We start from the raw sequence: 22,527 nt of genomic DNA, 5'->3' as shown, positions 1-22,527 counted from the left end.
TATATATATATATGCAGAGAGAGAGAGAGAGAGCATGGCCTAAACATTGCGGAAAACCTTTGAGCATGCAGCATGAATAATGAAAAATGTCATTCCAGTCATCGTAACTTAAACGCTTAATTGATTACGGATATTGCGTGTTTATAGGTGATGGACCATTACATTGCCAAAAGAAGCGAAATTTCTTATACAAGTAGATCCGCCGTACTAAGATTACGACCTTTTCTTTCAACAACACAACACCATTAAACACATCGAAAAACTCTTCAAACTTGGTAGCGCACCTCACAAAATCCGTTTTTTTTTTTTTGCACTACACTCCGAACAAAAGTAACCTAATTATGTCACCATTTTTCTTTAGCAGATGGTTACGTTTAGTTGAGCGCTATATGATAAAGACTGTTTCTGTCGTCTCTAGAGCAAAATTAAGTTCCATACGCATACACACCGTGACTAAAATGGGTAAGTGCTTCCCAATATTCATACTTGGTAAGTGTCATCCTCTCACCGTGTCATAAGAGGGTGATAGCGTTTCATACGACTTCAAATTGTCCTACTCATTTGCCATTAGTGCAGCAATCGAATCCAATTAAACCAGCGAGTCGTGCACACCACTTTCTTTTTTTTTCGCTTTCTTGCAAACTCCCTTATTGTCGTTCGTATGTGCATGCTGTTCTAAAAAAAAAAAACTTTCGGATGTACCTCATTTTCGCTTGTACTCGGACCGCATTTTACGTGCCATGCATCCATGGGCACGTTTTCTGCTCAAACCGCGAACTGCGAGAAAGATATGTTGCTCGCAGCGCGCATGCGCGTTGCTCACTCGGCGACCCCGCCGCAGGGCGTGGTGAGGATGTCCCTGAGCTTCGACCTGCCGGTGCTGGTGCGAGCGGTGCTGGTGCACTCCCTGAAGCAGACGGCGGACAACAAGCTCGAACTGCAGCTCGACCTGCACATGCCGGTGGCGCCCGTCGACCGCACCGTAGACTCGGTCGAGGACTCGCTGCGCGCCGTGGCGCACAACGGCACCTTCAGCAGGTGCGCGCCTCGAATCGACTGCGACCTCGCCACATTCGGGTCCACTGAAACATATACGTACTTCCGCGTAGCTCACTATAGAGGGAGCGTGCTATAGCGTCCACGAGATCTGCACGTACGGTGGTCCAGCAAGCGTGGGAATCGTGTTGAATATTGACATGGATTTGCCTTAGCGTTGTGGCTTGGGAGTTCTCAAATTGATCAACGTCGACGACATGTCACGTTGTAAACGCAACACTTTGCAGTGGCTATGCGTGTGTGCGCAGACCTATTGATGGGCTGTGCTTCGAAAACTACGCGTGGAGATTTAGAAAGATAAAGCGTAATAAGTAAGGCCCCGAGATCTCTTAGACCCAGATCAGCAACTGCGGCGCTCGCGATATTTGATAAGTTATGAAGTGCGGCTCTGAGATCACGAGGACTACCGGCATCGTGGCGACCTGCAAGAAACTCGCGCACGCGCAGTGAGTGCGGTGAATTCGGTCTCTTCACGGCGGTGGCACGGATGGAATTAACGAAAACGGAAGTACCAGTTTTACGTTTGAAGTTGCTGTTCTGCATGCACTTCTACCGTAATAAAGAAGAGCGTGGCAAACGAGACTCTTTAACTGGACGAATACGTAGCAACGTGTATCGAGTCACTGCGATCTGGACTGACACCGTATACTCAACCTGACCTTGTGCTGCAGCCTTTGATGTCATTCCTTCTTATCCGGCGCGCTGGCTGGATAGGCAAGGGACTATATACCTATTTACTATAACATTCTCCGGCGCCCTTCAGCACTGTTGCTTGGTTACGCAGATTCCACCACCTGGCGTCCGCCGCTCTCGGCTCCCTGAAACTCCTCGAGTCCCAGGTGGCCGCCGCCCCAAGCTGGGACGGCGGCATCCAGTACGTGCGCTTCGACGCCGTCCAAGACGAGCTGCTGGCCTTCATGACGACCGAGCGCCTGATCAACGTCAGCAACGGCGCCGTCTCGGTCGACGGCTACTTCGACGGCGACAGCGAGCTGGCGACAACCAACCCCGAGCTGCTGAAGGGCTTCGCGTCGTTCGCGACGCAGCAGGGCGGCGCCAGGCTGCTGAACCTCGTGCGGTACTTGCTCGTCGAGAGGCTGCTGCCGGTCTCCTCGCCCAGACTGGCCGACATCTACAACGTCACGGGCGACGTGGCATTCAGCGTCCGCGTTGCTGCCTGCAGGTAAGGCCGGTAGTTGCTGCGAGTACAGCCTGCAGCCGTTTGTAACGCGCTGCACTCAATAATGCCTCCTATAGAACAGAATTTTAACGCGAAAGTGTTTTGATGGCCGAGTTTCGTAGAAAATCGGCACGCTGTACACGTACAGGCAACGACGAAATAATGCGGGATCTGGGACAGCGTGCCAAGCTCGCTTTTTGCACTCTTTACCGAAAATGGGGACCTCTCTCCAGACGTGGCATTGCGCATGCGCGTCCTTCCGTGCTCGTGTGCTTGCCCGTGCACCCGGTTCTTGGCAAACGTGCTGTCGGAATCGCGGTGATTGTGATCACGCTAGCAGAGCGCCGTCCTTTTCAGCCAGCGGAGTGTGCAGTGCATTTTCAAACGTACTGCATACGTCACAACAGCCGAAACGGGTACAAGCTGCAGTTTCTCTTCCACAGCTTAAGCTATTGTGGAGTATGCTGTGGGACTCTTTTCAAGAGTGCTCTTATCTGTGTCTCCGCATAGATAAAGTGTACTGAAGAGGGGTAGTGTGTCCAGGTGCGGCATGCACCATGCATTGCCGTGAGGCGGCAAGTTGGAAAGGTCCGGCACTTGGATGCGAGTCCACGCGACTGCAACGTCGCCGCCAACGTCCGTCGATCCGTCGCTCATTCTTGCTGTTGGCAGTTGGGCCGGTTGAACGCCGCAAGCACGTACGCCGCAATTTGTGTCGCTTGTGATTTTTGTTGCAGTTTATGAAGTTTGCGAATCCGGCACCGGACCACCCCCGAGAACACTGTACAAGCCGGACGAGGCGCGATCCTGGTGGTGAACACAATCCGTGTGCTCGGTCTCTTCGTGCAAGCCCATGGGGGCAACGGCAAAACCATACATAAACTAGAAGCGAGTGTCCAACAGACGATGCGACTCATGTCGAGAATTGCCAACCGACACTCTGGCAGGAAAGAAGCCAACCTCATAGCATTGGTACAAGCCGTCGTGCTCAGCCGCATCACTTAGACCACCCCGTGCCTCGGCTTCAAAGCGGCTGAGAAGGAGAAAATGAAGGGAATTATCCGGAGGGCCTATAAACAGGCTCTTGGGCTATACCTATAAGAACGGCCAACGCTAAATTGCTAGCCCTAGGTGTGCACAACACTCTTGAGGAACTCGTGGAAGCGCACCTCATATCTCATTATGAAATGCTAACTCAGAGTGCCGCCGGGCGAAATATCCTCTAGAACCTCGCCATCGACTACGAGTCGATGCAAAGCACTATAGTAGAGACATTTCTCACGATCAGAGACGCCATCTCAAAATTAACCCACTCCCTAAAAACATGCGCCCCGCCACAAGGAAAGGAGGGCCGAACGGTTGGTTCAAAGCCCTCCATCAGAAATTCCACCCCTTCAAAGACCTCGTCTGTGTCGACGCAGCAAAATACGTAGAACGCAACTGTATGTCCCTCGCAGTGGTGGACTCCTCCTGTCAAATGCGCGCTGGTGCTTCGAACCGAACCAGAAGCACTGAAACAGCGGAAGAGGCGGCTATCGCTCTGGCAATAGCCTACACACATTGTCATTACATTATTTGCGATTCCAGAGCAGCAATACCCAATCTTCTGAAAGGTCCGGTCTCGGCTCCCGTAAAACACATACTAGACACCAACCAACACTCACAACCAATCCAGATCATTTGGGCACCAGCGCACTCCTCCCTACCCGGCAACGAAGCCGTTCACACCGCCGCTCGAGGACTCTCCAACCGAGCACCCGAACGGCTCACGCTAGGATCAGGGAGGGATCGCATGGTCAGTTACCAGGAAATCACTCAACGCTACAGGTTAGCCAGGACAGTGTACCCACGTCAGCACACAAATCGCTTAACAAGCGACAAGAAGTAGCTTGAAGGCGGCTTCAGAAAAACGCCTACCCCAACCTCGTAGGCTACTACTACTACTGCTCGGACCAATGCCCTAATACATGAAACTGTTATAAGAAAAAAAGTGGTTCTGTTCTACATGTGGCCGTGCCCAGCGGCAAATCGCACGAATCAGGAAGTAAGAAGTAATACTGAGCTGTGGGCGGCCATGTTGCCCAGCTCCGACCCTGACCTGCAGGCCAAGGTCATCACGAGAGTTGAAAAAGCCGCCCGGGCCCAGGGTCTCGTGGCTGCCTAACAACAAGGTCACCCGTCAATACCTTGTTTTCTACGCACTCACTCACTCTGTAGTTTATGTAGTTCGAATGACGCAGTGTTTAAAATGGAGGCTTGATTCCCCCTGAGATATACGAGTTTGCAATATAAAGAGCTGAATGCGTCCTATTAATTGCTTAATTATTGAATTAATTCTAGTTAACCCACCTTGAAATAACTAAAGTAACTAAAACTTATGATTATTACGTAAATGCATAATTACCTAAATATAATTGTACTGATGGTTTGCATTATTCATATTGAGTAATTGAGTAATTAAGTAACTAATCATTCTGTAAATAATTACTTTGCTATATCCAATAGATTGTTTACCCTGTCACTTTTAGAATTCAAGTAGCCAGGCTCTTCACAAACTGTTCATGTATTTGAATGACATCTGCATACAAGGAATAGGCTTTTCATTGATGCATTTTTCACGTGTGATACGTAATTGTAAGAATTCCATGTGCATTTCCAAGAAGCTCTCTAACGGATCCTGGCTCAGCCAGAATCCGTTAGAGAGCTCCTTCGGGATGGCCAGATAGTCATGTGGATCAAATAATCGTCCCACATCAACGCAGTTCCTGATTGTCGCAAACTGCTTGTCATTTTATAACCTCGCAAAAGCAGTCAGCTTGAGCAACGCGAAGCTTGCTGACAAAATGAGCTCTTTTCTTGAACGTTGTGATGGCTCCACCCGAGAAGCCAGAGTTAATCATTGGGACAATGCCGTCGAAGGTGTTAGCATTGACGTGTTAGAAATTAAAAAGCAGATTCTTAAGCGCGCTGTATGAAAAGCACTGTAGTGCATCGGAAGCGGTGCACGATGCTACAGCCCATGCTCTGGTGGCGCCATCTCGTGCCTTTCGACATCAAGTGCGTTAGCCGTGAGTCCTCCCTGAACACTCTACACCATAGTCTAATACACTACAGTATAGCTTTTTCTTCATTGCCACATATTTTTTTTCCGCGAGTATTGAGATCATAGCAAATGAGGAAGAGCTGTAGCGTCGCCGCAAATTGCATCACGTACCCATCGGCGACCACTAAATCGCTAGCCATGCCACTTCTTTTTTTATTCCTGAGTCACAATCATGTCGTGTTGCCTGTGGTGACATGGTGTCACAATGGTTCCCTTCTTGCTTCTCAATGATATCCACACCACTGCTCGCTAATAGGAGTGAGAGCTGTTGTCTGCTGTGTGCGATGATGGCTAACTTCTACTGTTCTAGGCACCATGGAGGTATGACTGAATTGATGCGGCACTACGTAACGTCATTCAGTGTGACGTCTGATTGACGTCGGAGGAAGAAAAGGGACTTTGGGGGAACTATGAGCAGCTACCCACCATAGACACCGAACAGCTACCAGCAGGGGCGTAGCGGGTGGTTGGGAATGCTCACAGGGTACGTATATATATATCCCCCCTCTTCCCCACCGGTCAAGTACGTGCCCCCCCCCCCCACTCCTCCCTAGAAAAACATTCCTGGCTACGCCACTGGGTACCAGTATTGCTGAAGTTATTTCCTTTCGTCGCTATGTCCGATTCACGGCCTTTCGTTCATTATGGCAGGCGCTGAGATATTACAAGGGGCTATCAATGTTAAATTTCGAAGGGAAAAACGGAAAAAATACGCGGGACCACGAGAAAGACTGGATGCGCAAAAGCTTTGAAATGGGCTGAAAACTCAAACCCCCATGCACTTCATTGTATCAAGCGACAGTTTTGCTATACTCAAAAATGCCCAGTTATTGAACCACACAGATCAGCTCGCGGGGGAAATTGCGGAGGCATTCCACGTTCATCGCATGTCAGATTATATTGCTCCTCTCGTACCACTATATACAAGAGTGGATTTCGTTTTTATTTGGTATCTTCGGGGGTCTAGGAGACCATGTTAACTGCCGTTCTTTCCGGCTATCTTGCCTTGTTATTTCATGATCTCTCTCGCCCTCTCGCACTGCTCCCACGCATCGAAATCATGGGACCAGGGCTCGTATAGAAGAGAGTGTGTCTGCATTCGTCAAAATTTTGGTTTGGAGTGCGCATTTGTGTGCCTGGAATTTTTCGTTCTCCGGTCTTTCTTGCACCACTTACAATTACGCATCGAAGCCTCAACTCGCCCAGTTCTCTATCCTGGTACAGCTGGCGTGTAATAATTCAAATTTGGTTAATTCAACTTTTGACTTACCTTGAACGTGATGGAAATCCCTGGCGGAAAACCTCACATCGCTATGGAAGGAACACCCGTTTAATTCGGACTCGAGAGCATGCGATGTCGGTTAACTCGACCTCCACGTGCCTCGCCCAACGTCCTTTCATGCTCGCAACGCTCACCATCTTGAAAACACAAGAGATTCGAGAGACTGTGCTAATGCTCCGGTAGGGGTGAAGCAATTTTGTTTTCTTTAGATCTTGCTTTCTGTTCAGACGACCGACGCTTTCTCCGCCTGTGAAGCCAGTCATCCCTGCCTGTTTCCGTGTCGTGTCACGCTGAAGCAACGCTTAAACATGTCGGCGCTCTTCACCTCGTGCTGGTTGGTCGAGTCGCACTTGAATAACAAGGAAAAAAGACATGACAGGCTACTTCAGGCAATAAAAAGACATTTGAATTTGCTCCATTGAATGAGTTTTTTCATTCGACCTTTTGGATAATTCGACTAAATCTTGTTGTCCCAAAGGGTTGAGTTAACAGGATTCTACTGTGCTGGCTTCTCCTCGTGAGTTGTGATGCGAGGTTCGGAGGGCACAGGGAGACTTTTTGCGTGCTCAGACAAAGCGGGCAGAGCCAATTCCTTAGCGCCGGTGCTTCAGTGTGTCTGCATGGATTTAAGAGCATGTTTTTCGTATTTGGGCTGCTAGCTGTGGCACTGTATATGTTCCCGAAACTCGCTAAGCTCAGTCTTTCGCTCCTATAGAATACGGCGTAGTCCACCTTTACGGATAAATAAAAACTATGGGTCATGAACAACATCCACGACGTGACAGCAAGGTCGTGTGCCAAGTTCACGGCAATGTTGCCAGCCGTCTTTCATTTTTGCGTTTGTTTAGCTCATCTGGACTCCTCTAATGGGGGCGGTGACACTTTTGGTGCAGTAGAAGCGTAATTTGCTAATCCAGCTGAACACTGATTAATGTGCCACTATCTCGTTGTTCTTTTGAAGTGTTTATGACGATTTTGTTGCGATGAAGGCTTTGTAATTTCATTTCTGCGAGAAGTTTGTGAAATGCGGTCTAATGGTACTCTTACATTGTAATATTTTTTTATCTATAAGTGCAAAATTATGTGTGCTTCTTTCATAACCATTATGTTAATAGTTAATTGTGATGCGCGTGGGGCACTTTGGTGGTTAGGTCGAGTTTTGGCACATTATCAGGCATTTGGTTGCCTTATGGCCACCCCTTCCCACACAACAACGTAAAAATCATTCGTACGTCTGAATGAGTGAATTAATACACGTCTAAACTAATTTTTCTCTTTTGTGTCTCCTTGGATGAGTTGATTTTTGTCAAATGGCGTTCAACTTTTTTGTTTCACGTATATTTGTTTTTTTTTTTGGTATTCCATGGAAGGCTGTTTCAAAGCAGATATTTCAAGATATTTAGCACTAGATAGTTCGCATTAACGTACAAAGCCCGCCAAGAACATCACACTTTTAAGATACATATCAGAATTGTTTTTTTTTATTTTGTTGCTTGTTAAAACTGTGGTTGCGCAAGACGAACCGGTAGTCTTAACATCATAAGGCATAATAATGCAACTGAATTGGACGCTGCACTGTTAAATGTAGTATTGTTAAATTGAGTGAGTGAGATCATTCGCTTAAGAATGCCATCAAATGTCTTTCTGTAATTATGCTGTTGTGCACGAAAGTACTCGCGGGCTCATTTGCGTTATGTTGTTTTGAGCCTTTCGTGCATGCATGTCTTTACGATTCAGTTTTATACCTTAGTCCATGCAAACACTTTTTTAAAAATAATTTGCTGTTTTGTTTTACCTTGTACCTAACAAAAGCGACTCCTGTATTGGCACGTATGCTGCCAGTATACATGGTATACTGACAATGACGAAAAATTGTGCAACAACGATCGACGATGATTGTCAGTGTAAGCGAATAGCTTAATGCTTGAAGAAAGCTCTTTGCAAGAGGATTAATGTGCTTTTAAGCGTACATTTGCTGAAGTAAGGATATTTAGGAAGCACTTGTTCTTTCATTGCATTGTTCCGTTAAGAACACAGCCGCCAAGCACCGCATCTGTAGTACGAGTATATATAGGCGGCTATACGTGCAAGCCAATTCGTCATGCCTGCGTTGTCTCCATGCAGTGACGCGAGCGCCGAAGCGCGATAGGCTATTCCCAAACCTCCTTTCCCGTCGCCGCCACACGGTCAGAGGGAGGAGGGGAGGTTTCTCTTTCCCGAGCGTTCCTTCGCAGCACGCAAACCTTCAGATGCGCCAAAACTCTCGAACGACGACGCCACGTGCGTGTCAAATAGCTATAATAGTTGGCGTTCGGCGGTGAAAACGCTTCGTAACTCGGCTGCGCTAGAGCACGTGACCTTTGCATCGGCGGTGAAGGTCATACGCCACCGAGAATCACGAAAGCGGTGGAGAGGGCCTAAAAAAAGCTGCTCACTTAAAGCAAAAACAAAAATTCCGAGGACAGCTAAGCAGTTCTTACGAGTTGTGAATGCGAAAGCATTAGCGTCCAATTGAACGCCACTGAGCGGGCCTTCGAGTTATGAACTCCTCAAGGGCAAGCGAGTGCGCTGAGACTCTTCGCATATATATATATATATATATATATATATATATATATATATATATATATATATATATATATATATATATATATATATATATATATATATATATACATATATATATATATATATATATATATATATATATATATATATATATATATATTTAAAAGACTGAGACGGAGCTCGTGGGTCACGTGTACAGGCGAGAGGTGGTGGGCCTCACGCCGCGCGCCTGGGCCGACCTGACCTTCCGCAACCTGTTGGGCCTCAAGCACGATGCGGTGGACGCCTTGGCTCGCGACGTGTTCAACGCGGCGTTCGACCAGCTCGACGCCGGCGGCGGCTGGATGGCGGACGCGGAGACGGCGGAGCGCGCCAGGCAGCGACTGCAGCGAACCCGCCTGCTCTTGGGCCGCGCCGCGGTCAAGGACAACCTCAAGGCGCGCTATGGTCACGTCAAGGCGCCCAGCGCCGGCTCGCCCTTCGCCGCGTGGCTCATACACACGCTGCAACTGGGCCGCCGACGCCTCGCCGAGCACCTGCGCAGGGGCAGCGCCGCGCCGAACCTGGACGTGGGCGACCCGGAGCTGCAGGTGCCATGACCGCGGCCTGCGCGATGCAGTTTTCCTACGAAAACCACCACGGGGGTCTGCCGGCGCTAGTGGTCTGTGCGAGACCTTCGCGAAGTAAGGCAGATCGGCCAGTGCGGGATTAGATGCTGGTGTAACTTTTTAGCCAGACTATAGTTGGCAATTCATCTCGGCACAAGTTCAAGAGCGCAAAGACACACTCACATGACTCACACACACACACACACACACTCCCCCCCTCGGAAAGGGTAATCATGAAGGGTATTCAACAGATCCTGGTGGTAAAATTTACGCTTAGTTTGTTTTAAAATACAGGTGTATTTGCGCAAAGTCTCCAAGCAATTTTCCCACTTTTGTGACGAGTTTAGCTCTTTGGGTTCTCGGAAAACAGGCTGTTTTTTTTTGTTGTTGTTGTTCAAAGAAGTTCGCGCAGCGTGTTTGAAAACCAGCGCTTATCGGAATGCCCGCGAATGCGCACGAGAGTCATGCACTTTTCCATCAGCGATAGAATCTATCGTTTGTACGATGGCCAGTTGTGTTCAAAGGTTCTTAATTTGGCCAGCCTAGTGAAGTGTTGGAAGAAACGCAGCAAGTTCAACTTTAATTTCATTGAAGTTAGCTTTGTTGTAGTCCCAGATATATTTTATCAAAAGCAGACAGTTAGGCTACCTTAATTGAAAGTAAAAATAACTATTTTATGGTCACTGAATCCATTCATTATTTGCATTCGAGTAATTAACTTGGGAATCAGGAGTTAGTACTAGAACAATAACGTTGTTACCGCGAGGTTAGATTAGATTTGTATAGATAGGTATATATACATATATAGATTTCTACATACATTTCTATTGCTTTGACCATATTCGTCATGGGTTTTCGCACTGCCGCGCCTCCCTTACTGCCGGGACTAGGAACTCACGGTGACGAGTGATTGAAAGCATTATATTGAAAAATTAATCTCTACTCATACGGGCACAGGCTAAGACTCGGTGCAAAATGAAATGAGCCCATTCTCCGCCATCCCTCCATCGTCTCCCTTCTCCCCCCAAGTAAGGAAACATAGTTCGCAGGTTTCCAAAAACAAGAAAGGGGCTGACAGGTGGAATAGCACACTGTGGTATAAAGTTTGTAAACAGGGATGAAGTGCCCCAGACAGGCTGGCCAACGTTTCGATAGGAGGACGTATCTTCGTCAAAGGCGGCCTCGTCATCCTCGGCGTGTTAGTTTTAAAGGGTTAGTGCAGTGACGTCACGTGCGGGTGTTGTCGCTGGCGGCTGGTTTTAAAGAGAGAGATTACCAGAGGAAACAAGCGCTGTCATCCGACGTCTGTGAGCTTCATTCCCAAGACGAGGGGACAAGAGCGTGAGAGTGGGCACGCGGGAGAAAAGAAAAGAAATAGAAGCAGAAAAAAAAGGGGTGGGGGAAGCCAGGGTGGCACCAAGACAGACAAAAAAAGGGGGGGAGGGAGAGTGAAAGAAAAAGAAATCGAAAAATGAAATTTGTAAGAACTACGGGGGCTTGGGAGCGTGTTGGGGATGCGGAAGGTTAGGAGGTATTCAGGGGGAGTCATTGGCGGCATGTTTTTGAGGCATTAGAACGGCCGGTTAAGTGGTCAGTGCTGTCAGGATTGGGGGCTCAATCCCGTCGCTCGTGATCCGTTGTCAAGATTGGAGTGCGGCATGAATTCGAAGGTAGCTGGCCCATGCCGTCGTCCAACTTATCCACGCTGAGGACGTTGATGAAGGGAAGAACTGCTTCTCATCGAGAACGAGGAATATGGGTTTATTTACAGTATTTAAATCAGTCTAACATGACTGCTTGAGAAAAGTGCATCAGTCTAACATGACTGCTTAAGAAAAAAAAATGTCCAACATGACTGCTCAAGAGAAGTGTGTCCAGCATTCGCACCACAGCAGTTTTTAAACACTCGGTCCGCCGGCGATACAAGGCGGCGAACGTTCGTGCTTCATCGCAAAACTAGCCGCCTCCCGCAGGACGGCCTACGCACACAAAGGCACACACATTCCCATGTCCGGAGCCGACGTCCGAGGGGAGCCGTTCCGGGTAGCTCGGAGCCATTCTGGGTAGCTCGTTGTCCTGCATCCCGCTCGGCGCGTGGGAAGCAACAAAAAACGGCTTTCCCGCGGCAGCTCGCCCACGCGTAGCAGATCAGGTCCGCTCTGGGGAGTTCGGGCACAATAGTTCGCCCGCCAAACTCGTTCCGTCACAACAGCGATTAGGCTAGACGATGGCGGCGGTGTCAGCACAAAGCCCGCTTCATCGAACGCCTCCTAGCTGACGCGACGGAGAGTGGGGGATGCGCGTCTTGTTCCCCGGTCGTAACTGGGTGGCAATCCTGCATTGCAGCTCGCCATTCTTAACAGTGCGCGAGTAACACAAAAGACAAAAAAATAGAGAGAAACAGACACACACAAAAAAACATGAGTTGAAAGTGAGTTGAGGAGCATAGCAGCAATACGTCGAGTAATTCTGAAATAATCAATATCGTGACGAGGAGTCTGCGGTGCGATGTATCGGGTGACTGAAAGGCAGCGGCATGGTCTTTCAAGGGGCACTGCCCCAGTCGCTCATCGTAGGTGTCGTTACGGCTGCATCCAGAAATGGCGATACTCTGGGTTGAGGCGCTGAAAAAGGCATATTGACTTCGGAATGTGTTGGTGAAGGGGTTTCAAAAAAATAGATTTAAAAAAGGGGGGGAAGAGAAGGGAGAGGGGGACCGAAACCGGAATAACAAACAGGAGGGTGACGCGCGCAGAAGCGGCCGGGGGCAAGTGTACATGGAAGAAGGGGTCGTACAGTTGGTATAGACGTAAAAACCTGAAAGAGTACATTAAATTGAGTAGTAGGCAGGAAAAAAATTTTTCGAAATGGAAGAGTAGGGGAGGTTAAGAAGTAAAGTTAGCTGGTGGCCTAATGTGTTTTGTGTCTTGGTTGATGATATGAGAGTTTCAGATTTAAATTACTGCTTTTAAAGATAAAGATTTTAAAGTTGCCGCGTGCCAAAATAATTCCTGTCGGGTGTAGGCAATTAAACTTGTGTATGAGGTATGATTCCGTATACTTCCTTTCGCGAGGGGAACGGAAATTTGCTTGTAGTATATAGAGCCTTGCTTTGTCAAATATATGACCATGTTCATTAAAGTGGCTGGCTACTGCCTTGGGTAAATTGTGTTTTGTGTCCGCGCGGTGACCATTGAGTCTTGTATTAATTTGTTGTCCAGTCTCACCTATGTATTGAATTGGTACAAGCGGCGCATTCTAGACAGTAGAGTACGTTGCTTGATGTGCAGGTGAAAGCCGAAGTTACCTTGTGTGTGTTATTCGACGCTGTACTTTTTACTGTAGTAGTAGATTGAATGTGTTTGCATGTAGAGCACCTGGGGCGGCCACAGGGATTGGGTCCCAACTTCCTCTTTTTCTGTAGTTTGGCGTGCACAAGAACATCTTTAAAATTAGTGTTGCGTCTGTAGGCTACTCTGGGAGGGTCGGGAAAAATCTTCTTAAGTTTCTGGTTGCTGGTGAGAATTGGGTAGTATTTACTTAGGATGTTATTCACGTTTGGGAGTGCGTTTGAGAATTTAGTAGTACGAAGAGGCGTTGTTGTTCTTGTGATCCTCGGGCGGGGCTTGAGGACCTCGGCTCGATCAAGTTTGGTTGCAGCGATGTAGGCTCTTTGAAGGTCAGTGTTTGGGTGGTTCCTGTTTGATAGCGTTTCTTTAAGGTGATCGAGTCTATCTATGTAGTCTTGGTTTTCAACGCAAATGCGACGTAGTCGTGTGGCTTGGCCTTTAAAGATGCCTTGTTTGCAATGTCTGGGATGGTGGCTGGTATATTCTAAGTACTGTTGTTTGTCGAAAGGTTTCCTATACAGCGTTGTCTTTAGCTCACCATTGTCAATGTATATTGTTGTGTCCAGAAAGTTTATGCGCTCAGTTGAGGATTCTGATGTGAATTTTATTGTTGGGTGAACAGAATTTAGAAAGGCTACATATTTATCTAGACTGTCTTGACCATGTCCCCAGATTATGAGTATGTCGTCTATGTATCGTAGGTATGTGTGGGGCTTGGTAGTGCAGCGCGATAGGAAATCTGTTTCTAGAATCCCCATAAATATGTTCGCGTAGGTTGGTGCAAAAGGCGTACCCATGCTTGTAACATGTATCTGTAGGTAGTAACTCTCTTCAAATTCGAATTAGTTATGTGTTAGAACTAACTCAAGGAGAGACAAGTAGACTTCAGTAGAGTGTTGTGCATTGTGTTTAGACAGCGTTTCTTTTATCGAAGATAAACCATCAGGGATAGGAATGTTGGTGTACAGCGCCGTGACGTCTAGTGTTGCGAGAATTGTGTTGTGGGGTAGTGTGCCTTTAGTATTAATGTCTTCTGTGATTCTCAGCAGGTGGGGCGTATCTTGTACAAATGACGGAAGTGCTTTTGGCAAGTCATCAAGGTAGTGGTTAAGGAATGTGGAGATGCTCTCTGTCGGGGAGTTGTTTGATACTATCGGACGGCCTGGGATAATAGCAGTGTATAGTTCAGCGGATGGAATTTCATGAATTTTCGGAAGGAGGTAGAAACGCCCGGCAGTTTTGTTGCTTGGTTTAAGAAATTTGTATTCTGACGGTGTTATCAATTCATCAGCCAAAAGTGATTTCAGCCTGTTGGTAATTGTCACTGTGTAGGACAATGTCGGATCGTTATCTAGTTTGCGGTAATGTTCTGGGTTGTTTAGTTGTCTGTAAGCCTCGTGCTTGTATTCTTCTATTGGCCAAATAACTATACTTCCACCCTTATCTGCTTCCTTAATAACAATGTCATTCCGGCAACTCAGATTTGAAATGATATGACTCTCCGACGCAGTTATGTTTTTATGTCGCTTAGATGTCTTGGATTGGCTTATAATTTCTTTAGTGACAGTTTTAAGGTATATGTCAAGCTCTATGGCTTGTTCTGGTTCGGAAGTCCAAGTGGATTGGGCTCTAAGTGGTGTCGTCCCGGTGTCTGGTGTGTCTGCAAGAAAGTGTCGGATACGCATTCGTCGGGAGAATTCTGAGAGGTCCTTGTGAAGCTCGAATTCATTTATTTTGTTGTTCGTGGGGCAAAAGTTTAGGCCCTTGCTGAGTACGTCTATTTCTTTTTGACTTAATGTTTTTGAAATGTCTATAACATTGGAGCGGTTTAGTTCTGTGGAAGTTTCCTTCCTGTCTGGTACTTCTAAGCTCGAGGTCCCTCTTGTCTGCGTGTGGTGGCTGTTTGGCTGGAAGGTTGTTTATTGATTTAAAATTTGCTTTTTTCCTTTGTTTTTGAACCAATTTTCTAGATTGTTTTTCGTCGTAATGTTCTAAATCTCTCTTCTCATCTGGTGTCAGGGTTATGTTCCGAAGTCTGTGGCTAAAAGTTTCGATTTGCTCTTCGCAGTGTTCTTTGAGGATATTCAAAAGTGAAAGTGAGGCATTATGTAATGTTGTTTGCCAGTTTGCACCATGGTGTGGTGGGAGTGTTCCTAGAGCTGGTACAGCCTTAAGTGTTAGATAACAGTAAAGGCTGTAGTACTGGCTCTGGTAATCTCTCTCTTTAAAACCAGCCGCCAGCGACAACACCCGCACGTGACGTCACTGCACTAACCCTTTAAAACTAACACGCCGAGGATGACGAGGCCGCCTTTGACGAAGATAGGTCCTCCTATCGAAACGTTGGCCAGCCTTTCTGAGGCACCTTATCCCTGTTTACAAACTTTATACCACAGTTCGCAGGTTTAATAATTTGAATACAAAATTTGATGCTGAAGACAACGAGAGACCAATGCGCACCCTGAACTTTGCGATGGTGGTCACACCTGCAAGCGGTTGCAACAGGATAAGTATGTCCGACGGATTAAAACGTAATTGTATACAGAAAACCCCGGTAGACGCTGTGGTGCTGGCCTCGGCGCTGGCATACGAAGCTAAGGATTACCCGTCGTGGCCGCGTAGTGGCTTTGGTGTTGCGCTGCTATGTCCGAGGTTGCGGGATCGAATCCCGGCCGCGGCGGCTGCATTTCGACGGGGGGAGCCGAATGCCAAAAGGCCCCTGAACCGTGCATTGGTTGCACGTCAAATAACCACAGGGTGGTCGAAATTAATTCGTATTCCCCCATTACGGCGTGCCTCATAATTATGTCGTGAATATGGCACGTAAAACCCCACAATTGTTAAGCGTAGGATTTTGGTTATCCTCTTTTCTCTAAAGTAGCAAAGAAAAACAAAAGTCCTAAACATAGTCTTCAGATGGCGATGGCGGCCCAATCGAATACAGTTTTCCGGGCAGCCTTTCAAAGGAACTCTGGGCCTCATAGTCAGGGGCGTACCCAGGAAATATTTACTGAGAGGTTTTGCTGAGACAGTAGCGCCCATTCTGAAATATTCTTTTTTTTTGCACTCTCAAGCCCGAGGTAATAAAGAGGGGAGCGGGTAAATGAAGCATATACATAAGTGAAGAACAAACCAGCAAAATGTGTTTAGTTAATACAGCAAAATTGAATAGTTAATTAGTAAATTCACTTAATTTTGCGCGTGAATCAAGCACATTGCTGACATATAAACTTATTATACAATTTCAAGTATTCGTATAATGACGCATGCGTATATCGCCGTATAATATATATCGGCGTATAACAGTATATCGCCGCAGCTACAATTTCGGCTGGTGTCAGAACCCTCTAATCGCATACCTTTGGTTTGGGTCCTGCCCGCAGTAACAAAAGCGATCCTATAGGTGAAGCTCCTCATGCAGGAAGCTGTCAGCCAATCGTGAGCGATGGCGTCTGGCCCATGGCAAACTGCAGTTAAGAACGAAAATCCTTGTGAACTCGGCCCAATCGTAGCTTAGAGTGCATCTTGATATCATTTAATGTGGTCTTAACTGCAGTCGAGAGACATCGACGAAGTGAGTCGTGTTTGTTGCTTTCCCCCCTGAAGTGGAGAACATACGGGCCCGTATGCGCAGAAGTGTTCTTACGCTAGAACTTCCCTTACGAGAAGGTTACAACCAACCATATCAAAAGGGCCGTAGACTAGCAAACAGTGTTACTGTCAAAAAATTTGTGAATTTGGTGACTGCTTTTTTTTCTGTTTTCTTTTTATGAGCTCGGGCTGCCCGACGTCAGAGAGTTCATACGTATACTTGGAGGATGTACGCAGAAATGCCCGCTTCCTGAATCAGAACCCCACTGCGTGATTGAACGTAATGTATACAGATTCTATTTGTATGTATATTGTTTTTTTATTGGGTGTTGTTAAGTATACTCAGAGAGCACCGGGTCTAGCTGTGTTATCACATTGATGTCGATAATCGTGATAATTAACAATCAACGATGATGACTTTGCTTATAACTACAATCACAGGTGCTCGATTCGGAACCGAACGCGATGCTGGACCCCGTCCGGCTGGAGGTTCTGGTGACTCCGGCGATGCTGTTCTCGCCGTTCCTGGTGGAAGGCGTGCCCAGCGCCGTCAACTACGGCGCCATCGGAAGCCTCGTGGGGTCGCTGCTGTCGCAGTCGCTGGACCCGTCCGTGGGCGCGTACGACGTGCTGGGGCGCAGGCTGGGCGACGCGGGCTGGTTCTCGGAGGACAGCCTGAGCGCCCGCAAGGCCACCCTGGCATGCGTCGGCGCGAAGATTGCGGCACACGAGAGTGGCTCGCTGTCCTACGACCAGACCAACGAGGTGCGAAGGATGATGACGATGTTGCGCTATACTCAATGAGTGCAGCATTCCGGGAAAGTGGGTAATCCAGTACTCAAATTATATCGCCCGACAAATAACGACATGGACGTAAGAGAAGACGACACACCAAGCGCTTAGTGTGTCATCTTCTCTTACGTCCGTGTCGTTTTTTGTTGCGCAATATCATTTGAGTAACGGTTTACTCACTCACGCGAACGCTGAATAACACTGGCTTTACGCCCGCTTCACAGGTTTGCGATATAGATCACTGGTGGGTGACGTATGGTGTGAGCGGATGTACATACGAAAGGGAGTGGGGGACGGTGAGCTTTTGGCGCACGTGAGCATGGACGGGAGTGATTTTCGTTGAGTGTGAGTGGACGTGAGTGTGTATGTGATGGAGTGAGTGCCGGTGGACGGGGACTTGATTCGAGTACGAACGTGAGTGGTACGCGTGCTAGTAAGTGTGAGCGGAAGCGATTATGAACCCGAGTGAACGCGGGTGAGCATGACTAGGCGCGTTAGTGCCGATGAGTATGTGAGCGCACATGAGCACGAGTGAGCACGTAGCCTGAGAAATTATTGTAGAGTTAACATGTAAGTAAGCGTCCTCTCATTCTGCCGACCTGTGCCAGAAACGGCCAAAGAGCCACGAACGCTCTTAAGATAAATTGACTAGATAAGGTAAATCGGCTTTGAAGGAGCTTAAATGAACCGGCTATGGACACTTCAAGGTATACGCTGCATAAGATTATGACACTGAGTGATGGATGTGAATACTTGCAATACATGCATGGGGAGATGTAAAGTTAGAAACAAAAGAACTGACGTGATATTTTACGTGGCACATTAGCTTCGCAGTAGCCCTCGAGTACAATTAGGGCCCGGAAACAAAACTCTCTCTTCAAGTATTACGAAACTACCAAGTGAAATCCGCGCGGGTCTCTTGGAAGGAAAACTTTGCAATTGGAAAAAAAATTCCTCCTTGTCTGGGGATCGAACCCAGGACCAACGCATTGACACTCCCTTCTCAGGAAATGAAACTAGAGCGGAGATAAAAAAGACAGCAACTCCAAGAAACCTTCCGTCGAAACACCACGTCGCGAGGTATAAGCCACCTCACTCTTGAGTTCGCTCTTACGCTCGGCGTCAAGGGGTCGTGGGGCATGGTATAGTTCGTCTACGTCATTGTTAAAGGCACTGCAGCCTACAAGGTTCTCTTGGTCCATAGAACTCTACAACAGAAGCAGAGCAAAGAAAATAAAGGGTCCTTAACATGCAAAGATTCCAAATGTTTCCGCAGGAACCCTGACACCTAGTACAGCCAAGTGTTCCTCACCGGTACTATTGCTCTAAACGGAACCTCAGGTTCGTGTGTTTTTGTGGAGAAGAACGCTTCCATCAATAGTCCAGTGCTTTGCCTCATATCGCTCGCTAATTTCTCTAGCGAGAGATTCTTGAGCAGTTCGACAGCACAGGCTCTCACCTTGGTTGCCTTCTTACACACCTTTCGGAAGTTCTTGTTCACCTGCTGTGTTGGAAAAGGGTTCCTTAAAAAAATAGATTATGGGGTTTTACGTGCCCAAACCACTTTCTGGTTGTGAGGGCCACCGTGGTGGGGGACTCTGGATTAATTTTGACCACGTGGGGTTCTTTAACGCGCACCTAAATCTAAGTACACGAGTGTTTCCGCATTTCGCCCCCATCGAATTGCGGTCGCCGTGGCCGGGATTCAATCCCCCGACCTCGTGCTTAGCAGCCCAACACCAAAGCGACTAAGCAACCACAGCGCGTAAAGGTATCTTCCTTCGTGACCCTCTGCGTCCCCTCTGTGTCCCCTCTTTGTCCCTCTGTGTCCCTCTGTGGGTGCGATGCGACTGCCGTAAGCCCGCGCGTAACTACTTGGTGTGCTTGTACTTTTGCGCTTTGTCAAGTACAAATTCTTACAAACTCAGCTAAATTTCACTTCTCATAGTCCCCCCTTTGGTTCGGTATTAAAACATTCGGGTCAAATGACCCGTACCCCCGCAGGTGCTGGCTAACACCGTGGGACTCCGCGTGGCGCACGCCGCCTTCCTCGCCAAGCTGGACGACAACGACACCCGGAAGGCGACCGATGGCGACGACGCCGAGTGGAGCGGACCCTTCTACTCCGGCCGGGCCGACGACGCCAAGGGCCTGCAGCGGCTCTTCTTCGCCGCCCACTGCTTCCAGCTGTGCGGCGTGTCGCTGCCGCGAGGCGCCGCCACCTCCGGGCTGCCACTGCGCGACCGCTGCAACCTGCCCCTCATGAACTACGCCGAGTTCGGCCGCGCGTTCGACTGCCCCGCGAAGAGCGTCATGGCGGCCGACGCGACGAACAGCTGCTTTCCGGAACCTATGGACCATTGACTTCCGCTTCGTGTTTTTTTCCTAGCCTAATTACCGTATTTTTACTGTCGATATAATCGGGAGGTTTGCCCGGGTTTCGGTACTTTTTCTCCTCGCTTTCTTAATATCTTTTGTTACAGGCCGTTTTGATGCTCGTCAGTTGGACCAATGCGCGTTCGATTTACGCGACCAGAGTGCTCAGCGGGCGTTCGTTTCGCGAAAGTTTCTTTATCTCTTAGACTCTTTAGTTAACCGTATTGATCTCATTTTGCTCGGCCATTGTAATTAGGTCTTGAAGGTTATCGCGTATATAATTAGCCCATTTCTCAGCTGCACATAATGTTTGCCGGACATTTTATTGTCTTCTTTGGTGCTTTATCTCTTATGATTTTTCTTGGCCGGAGAAGGGACGTTTCTTTCATTCGCATGCCACCAATATCATTGTCGCTATTCAATTGTTAGCGGTAGCTGGTAATCCTACGGCGCTACGATGTGTGATGTCATCACCGATTGAACAATACATGGCTTGGCCTACAGGACCAAGTATTAAAAAAAAAAATCTGATTTCGATCATACATTGTCTGTACCACCTAACTTTTATTTTGTTGGTTTGGTTGTTTGCTTGCTTGCTTGCTTGCTTGCTTGCTTGCTTGCTTGCTTGCTTGCTTGCTTGCTTGCTTGCTTGCTTGCTTGCTTGCTTGCTTGCTTGCTTGCTTCCTTGCTTGCTTGCTTGCTGGCGCCGCTTATTTCTTTAAATGGCGGAGCTGCACCAGAGCTATGGAGTGCGAAATTTTAGGATCAGAGCTTCTGAAAAACAGTGTTATCCTGTCAATAACATGTTTATAATACTCGCGATCGGGGTCTTGAAGTATTGGCCGCGAGAAAATAGGTGTTCCCAAAGCAGTGAGTGAGGTTGTAACCGTCACCCGCGACTACGGCATTTTATTTTATCGTTGTGCCATGCAATCTGTATGTGTGTGCGTGCGTGTGCATGTGCTATAACAAATCAGTCAAAAAGAGACAGGCATACAAAGAGATTGCAGAAATGTAGGAAATTGCAAAACTGTCGCCCTGAAGGTGACCTAAAGCTGGCTTCGCCGCAGTAATACTCTATGTGCAGAGAAGCATGCTTTTCTGACACGCCTCGTTTTGTATATTGTTGGTGTTGTATGTCCCCCTCAGATCGGAAAAAGGCCAGTTAAATAAAATTACAAGCGCCAAGTATCTATAGCACATCAGCGACAAAATCTGCAAGACCGAGCTTGAGGTATACGCCAATGCACAAGAAGCCAAAGTGCTTAGAAATGCATGAAAACACAAAGAAGAGTAATGTTTATTTCCTACGTGAATCACCCTGGAACATTTCTGATTGGCTGAGTGCCATCCATTTTTTAGAAGGTGCACCTGTATGGAAACGATGCTTTTTTTTTTGCTAGACTGCCTCAGAAGCATGGGCAGGTTGCTTTGTGCAACCGATTTGGATGTCTTTGTACACAGCAGTCGCATGTCTCACCACGCCCGACCACTTTCAGGAAACGTACGGCATTGCAGAAACTTGGTATGTAAGTCAAACGTCGTTGCACGTTTTAACAATAGGAAACAGCTAGTACCCTCATAACCAATTATGTAACATAGACGTCCATAGAACATGATGTTCTATACACTGCACACATCCTATAGATGTCTAGATTTATCTAAACATTAAAAATGCCATGAATAAGCTAAATCTCATCCACATCATGTTGCTGTAACGTTGTCAGGATATCGCAGCTGGGCGTATGTGAACTCCTATAGATGTTCACTGAAGGCATGCCGAGGTCTATAGAACATTTAGGGCATGTTTTTCAGATAACACTAGCGAGTCGTACGTGTATGTGCCACATCAGTCGTACTATCAAAAACAAATTCAGGATAATGTTTGCAGCAGACACTGTGCGGCAGAACACCCACACAGCAAAATTAAATGCATCACGTGCACACATTATTGCACATTCCCGTGGCAGGGAAGCGCAGCGTTCTCATTCTCCTGGACCTCCCGCGTGGCACATTGAGCCTATTAGGTTAACTGAAGCTTAAAAATGAAATTGAATGAGAAAATAAGCAGAGTAGATAAATGCATCCATTGGATGCACACATGATAGTTCCCAACTATAATTTGAACAAATGAAAAACCATTCTGATATGTGACATCTGATGGAAACTGGAAGGAAAGGGAACTGGAAGCAAAGGCTATTCATTTGTGGAGCAAATATTTTTTGTGGTCCAATTTTGTTTACAAAATACATTAGACGTCAAGCAATCAGCAGGGCAACGCGCCATAGCCCCGTCTGGGCTACCGTTTCTCGGAACAATAATTATCTGAAAATTTTTGACGTGCATTCACTGTATAACCTGAGCTTTTGGTTCCACTTTTTACTTCCGCAATATTTAAGTTCCACGTTCAATGTGAATGACATTTCGCGCAATAAAGCTAGGAGAATTAGCGTTTTCAAAAGTCATGTCGCATAAAAATAAACACAAAGCTGATTACACCCCGACCCGATATGGTATCCTAAATCAATCTTCAATAAAAACTAAAATGCAGCCACCCGATATGACGTAGCGCATACATCTATTCGATGTCAGTATGTAATGTCCATAAAGAGTCTATGGTC

At 47.3% G+C, this 22,527-nt stretch overlaps 1 protein-coding gene across 3 annotated transcripts in view; it reads left to right on the top strand.

Annotated features, from left to right (window-relative positions):
- Positions 1–20,450, top strand: part of LOC139049500 (neprilysin-11-like) — a 40,175-nt gene extending 19,725 nt beyond the window's left edge. For 2 of the 3 annotated variants that reach the window (XM_070525017.1, XM_070525018.1), the window contains exons 5-9: positions 842–1,038; positions 1,841–2,239; positions 9,389–9,779; positions 17,180–17,503; positions 19,535–20,450. In XM_070525017.1, coding sequence (XP_070381118.1) covers positions 842–1,038; positions 1,841–2,239; positions 9,389–9,779; positions 17,180–17,503; positions 19,535–19,894 — 1,671 coding nt within the window. In that variant the 3' untranslated portion in view covers positions 19,895–20,450. Of the gene's footprint in view, positions 1–841; positions 1,039–1,840; positions 2,240–9,388; positions 9,780–17,179; positions 17,504–18,806; positions 18,872–19,534 lie in introns of all 3 variants that reach the window. The other variant, XR_011508345.1, reaches the window with a different exon arrangement.
- The last annotated feature ends 2,077 nt before the right edge of the window (positions 20,451–22,527 follow it).

This window comes from Dermacentor albipictus, chromosome 9 (assembly GCF_038994185.2).
Source record: "Dermacentor albipictus isolate Rhodes 1998 colony chromosome 9, USDA_Dalb.pri_finalv2, whole genome shotgun sequence".
Taxonomy (NCBI): Eukaryota; Metazoa; Arthropoda; class Arachnida; order Ixodida; family Ixodidae; genus Dermacentor; species Dermacentor albipictus.
Note: the sequence above shows the minus strand (reverse complement) of the source record. Positions and strands in the feature narration are given on the sequence as shown.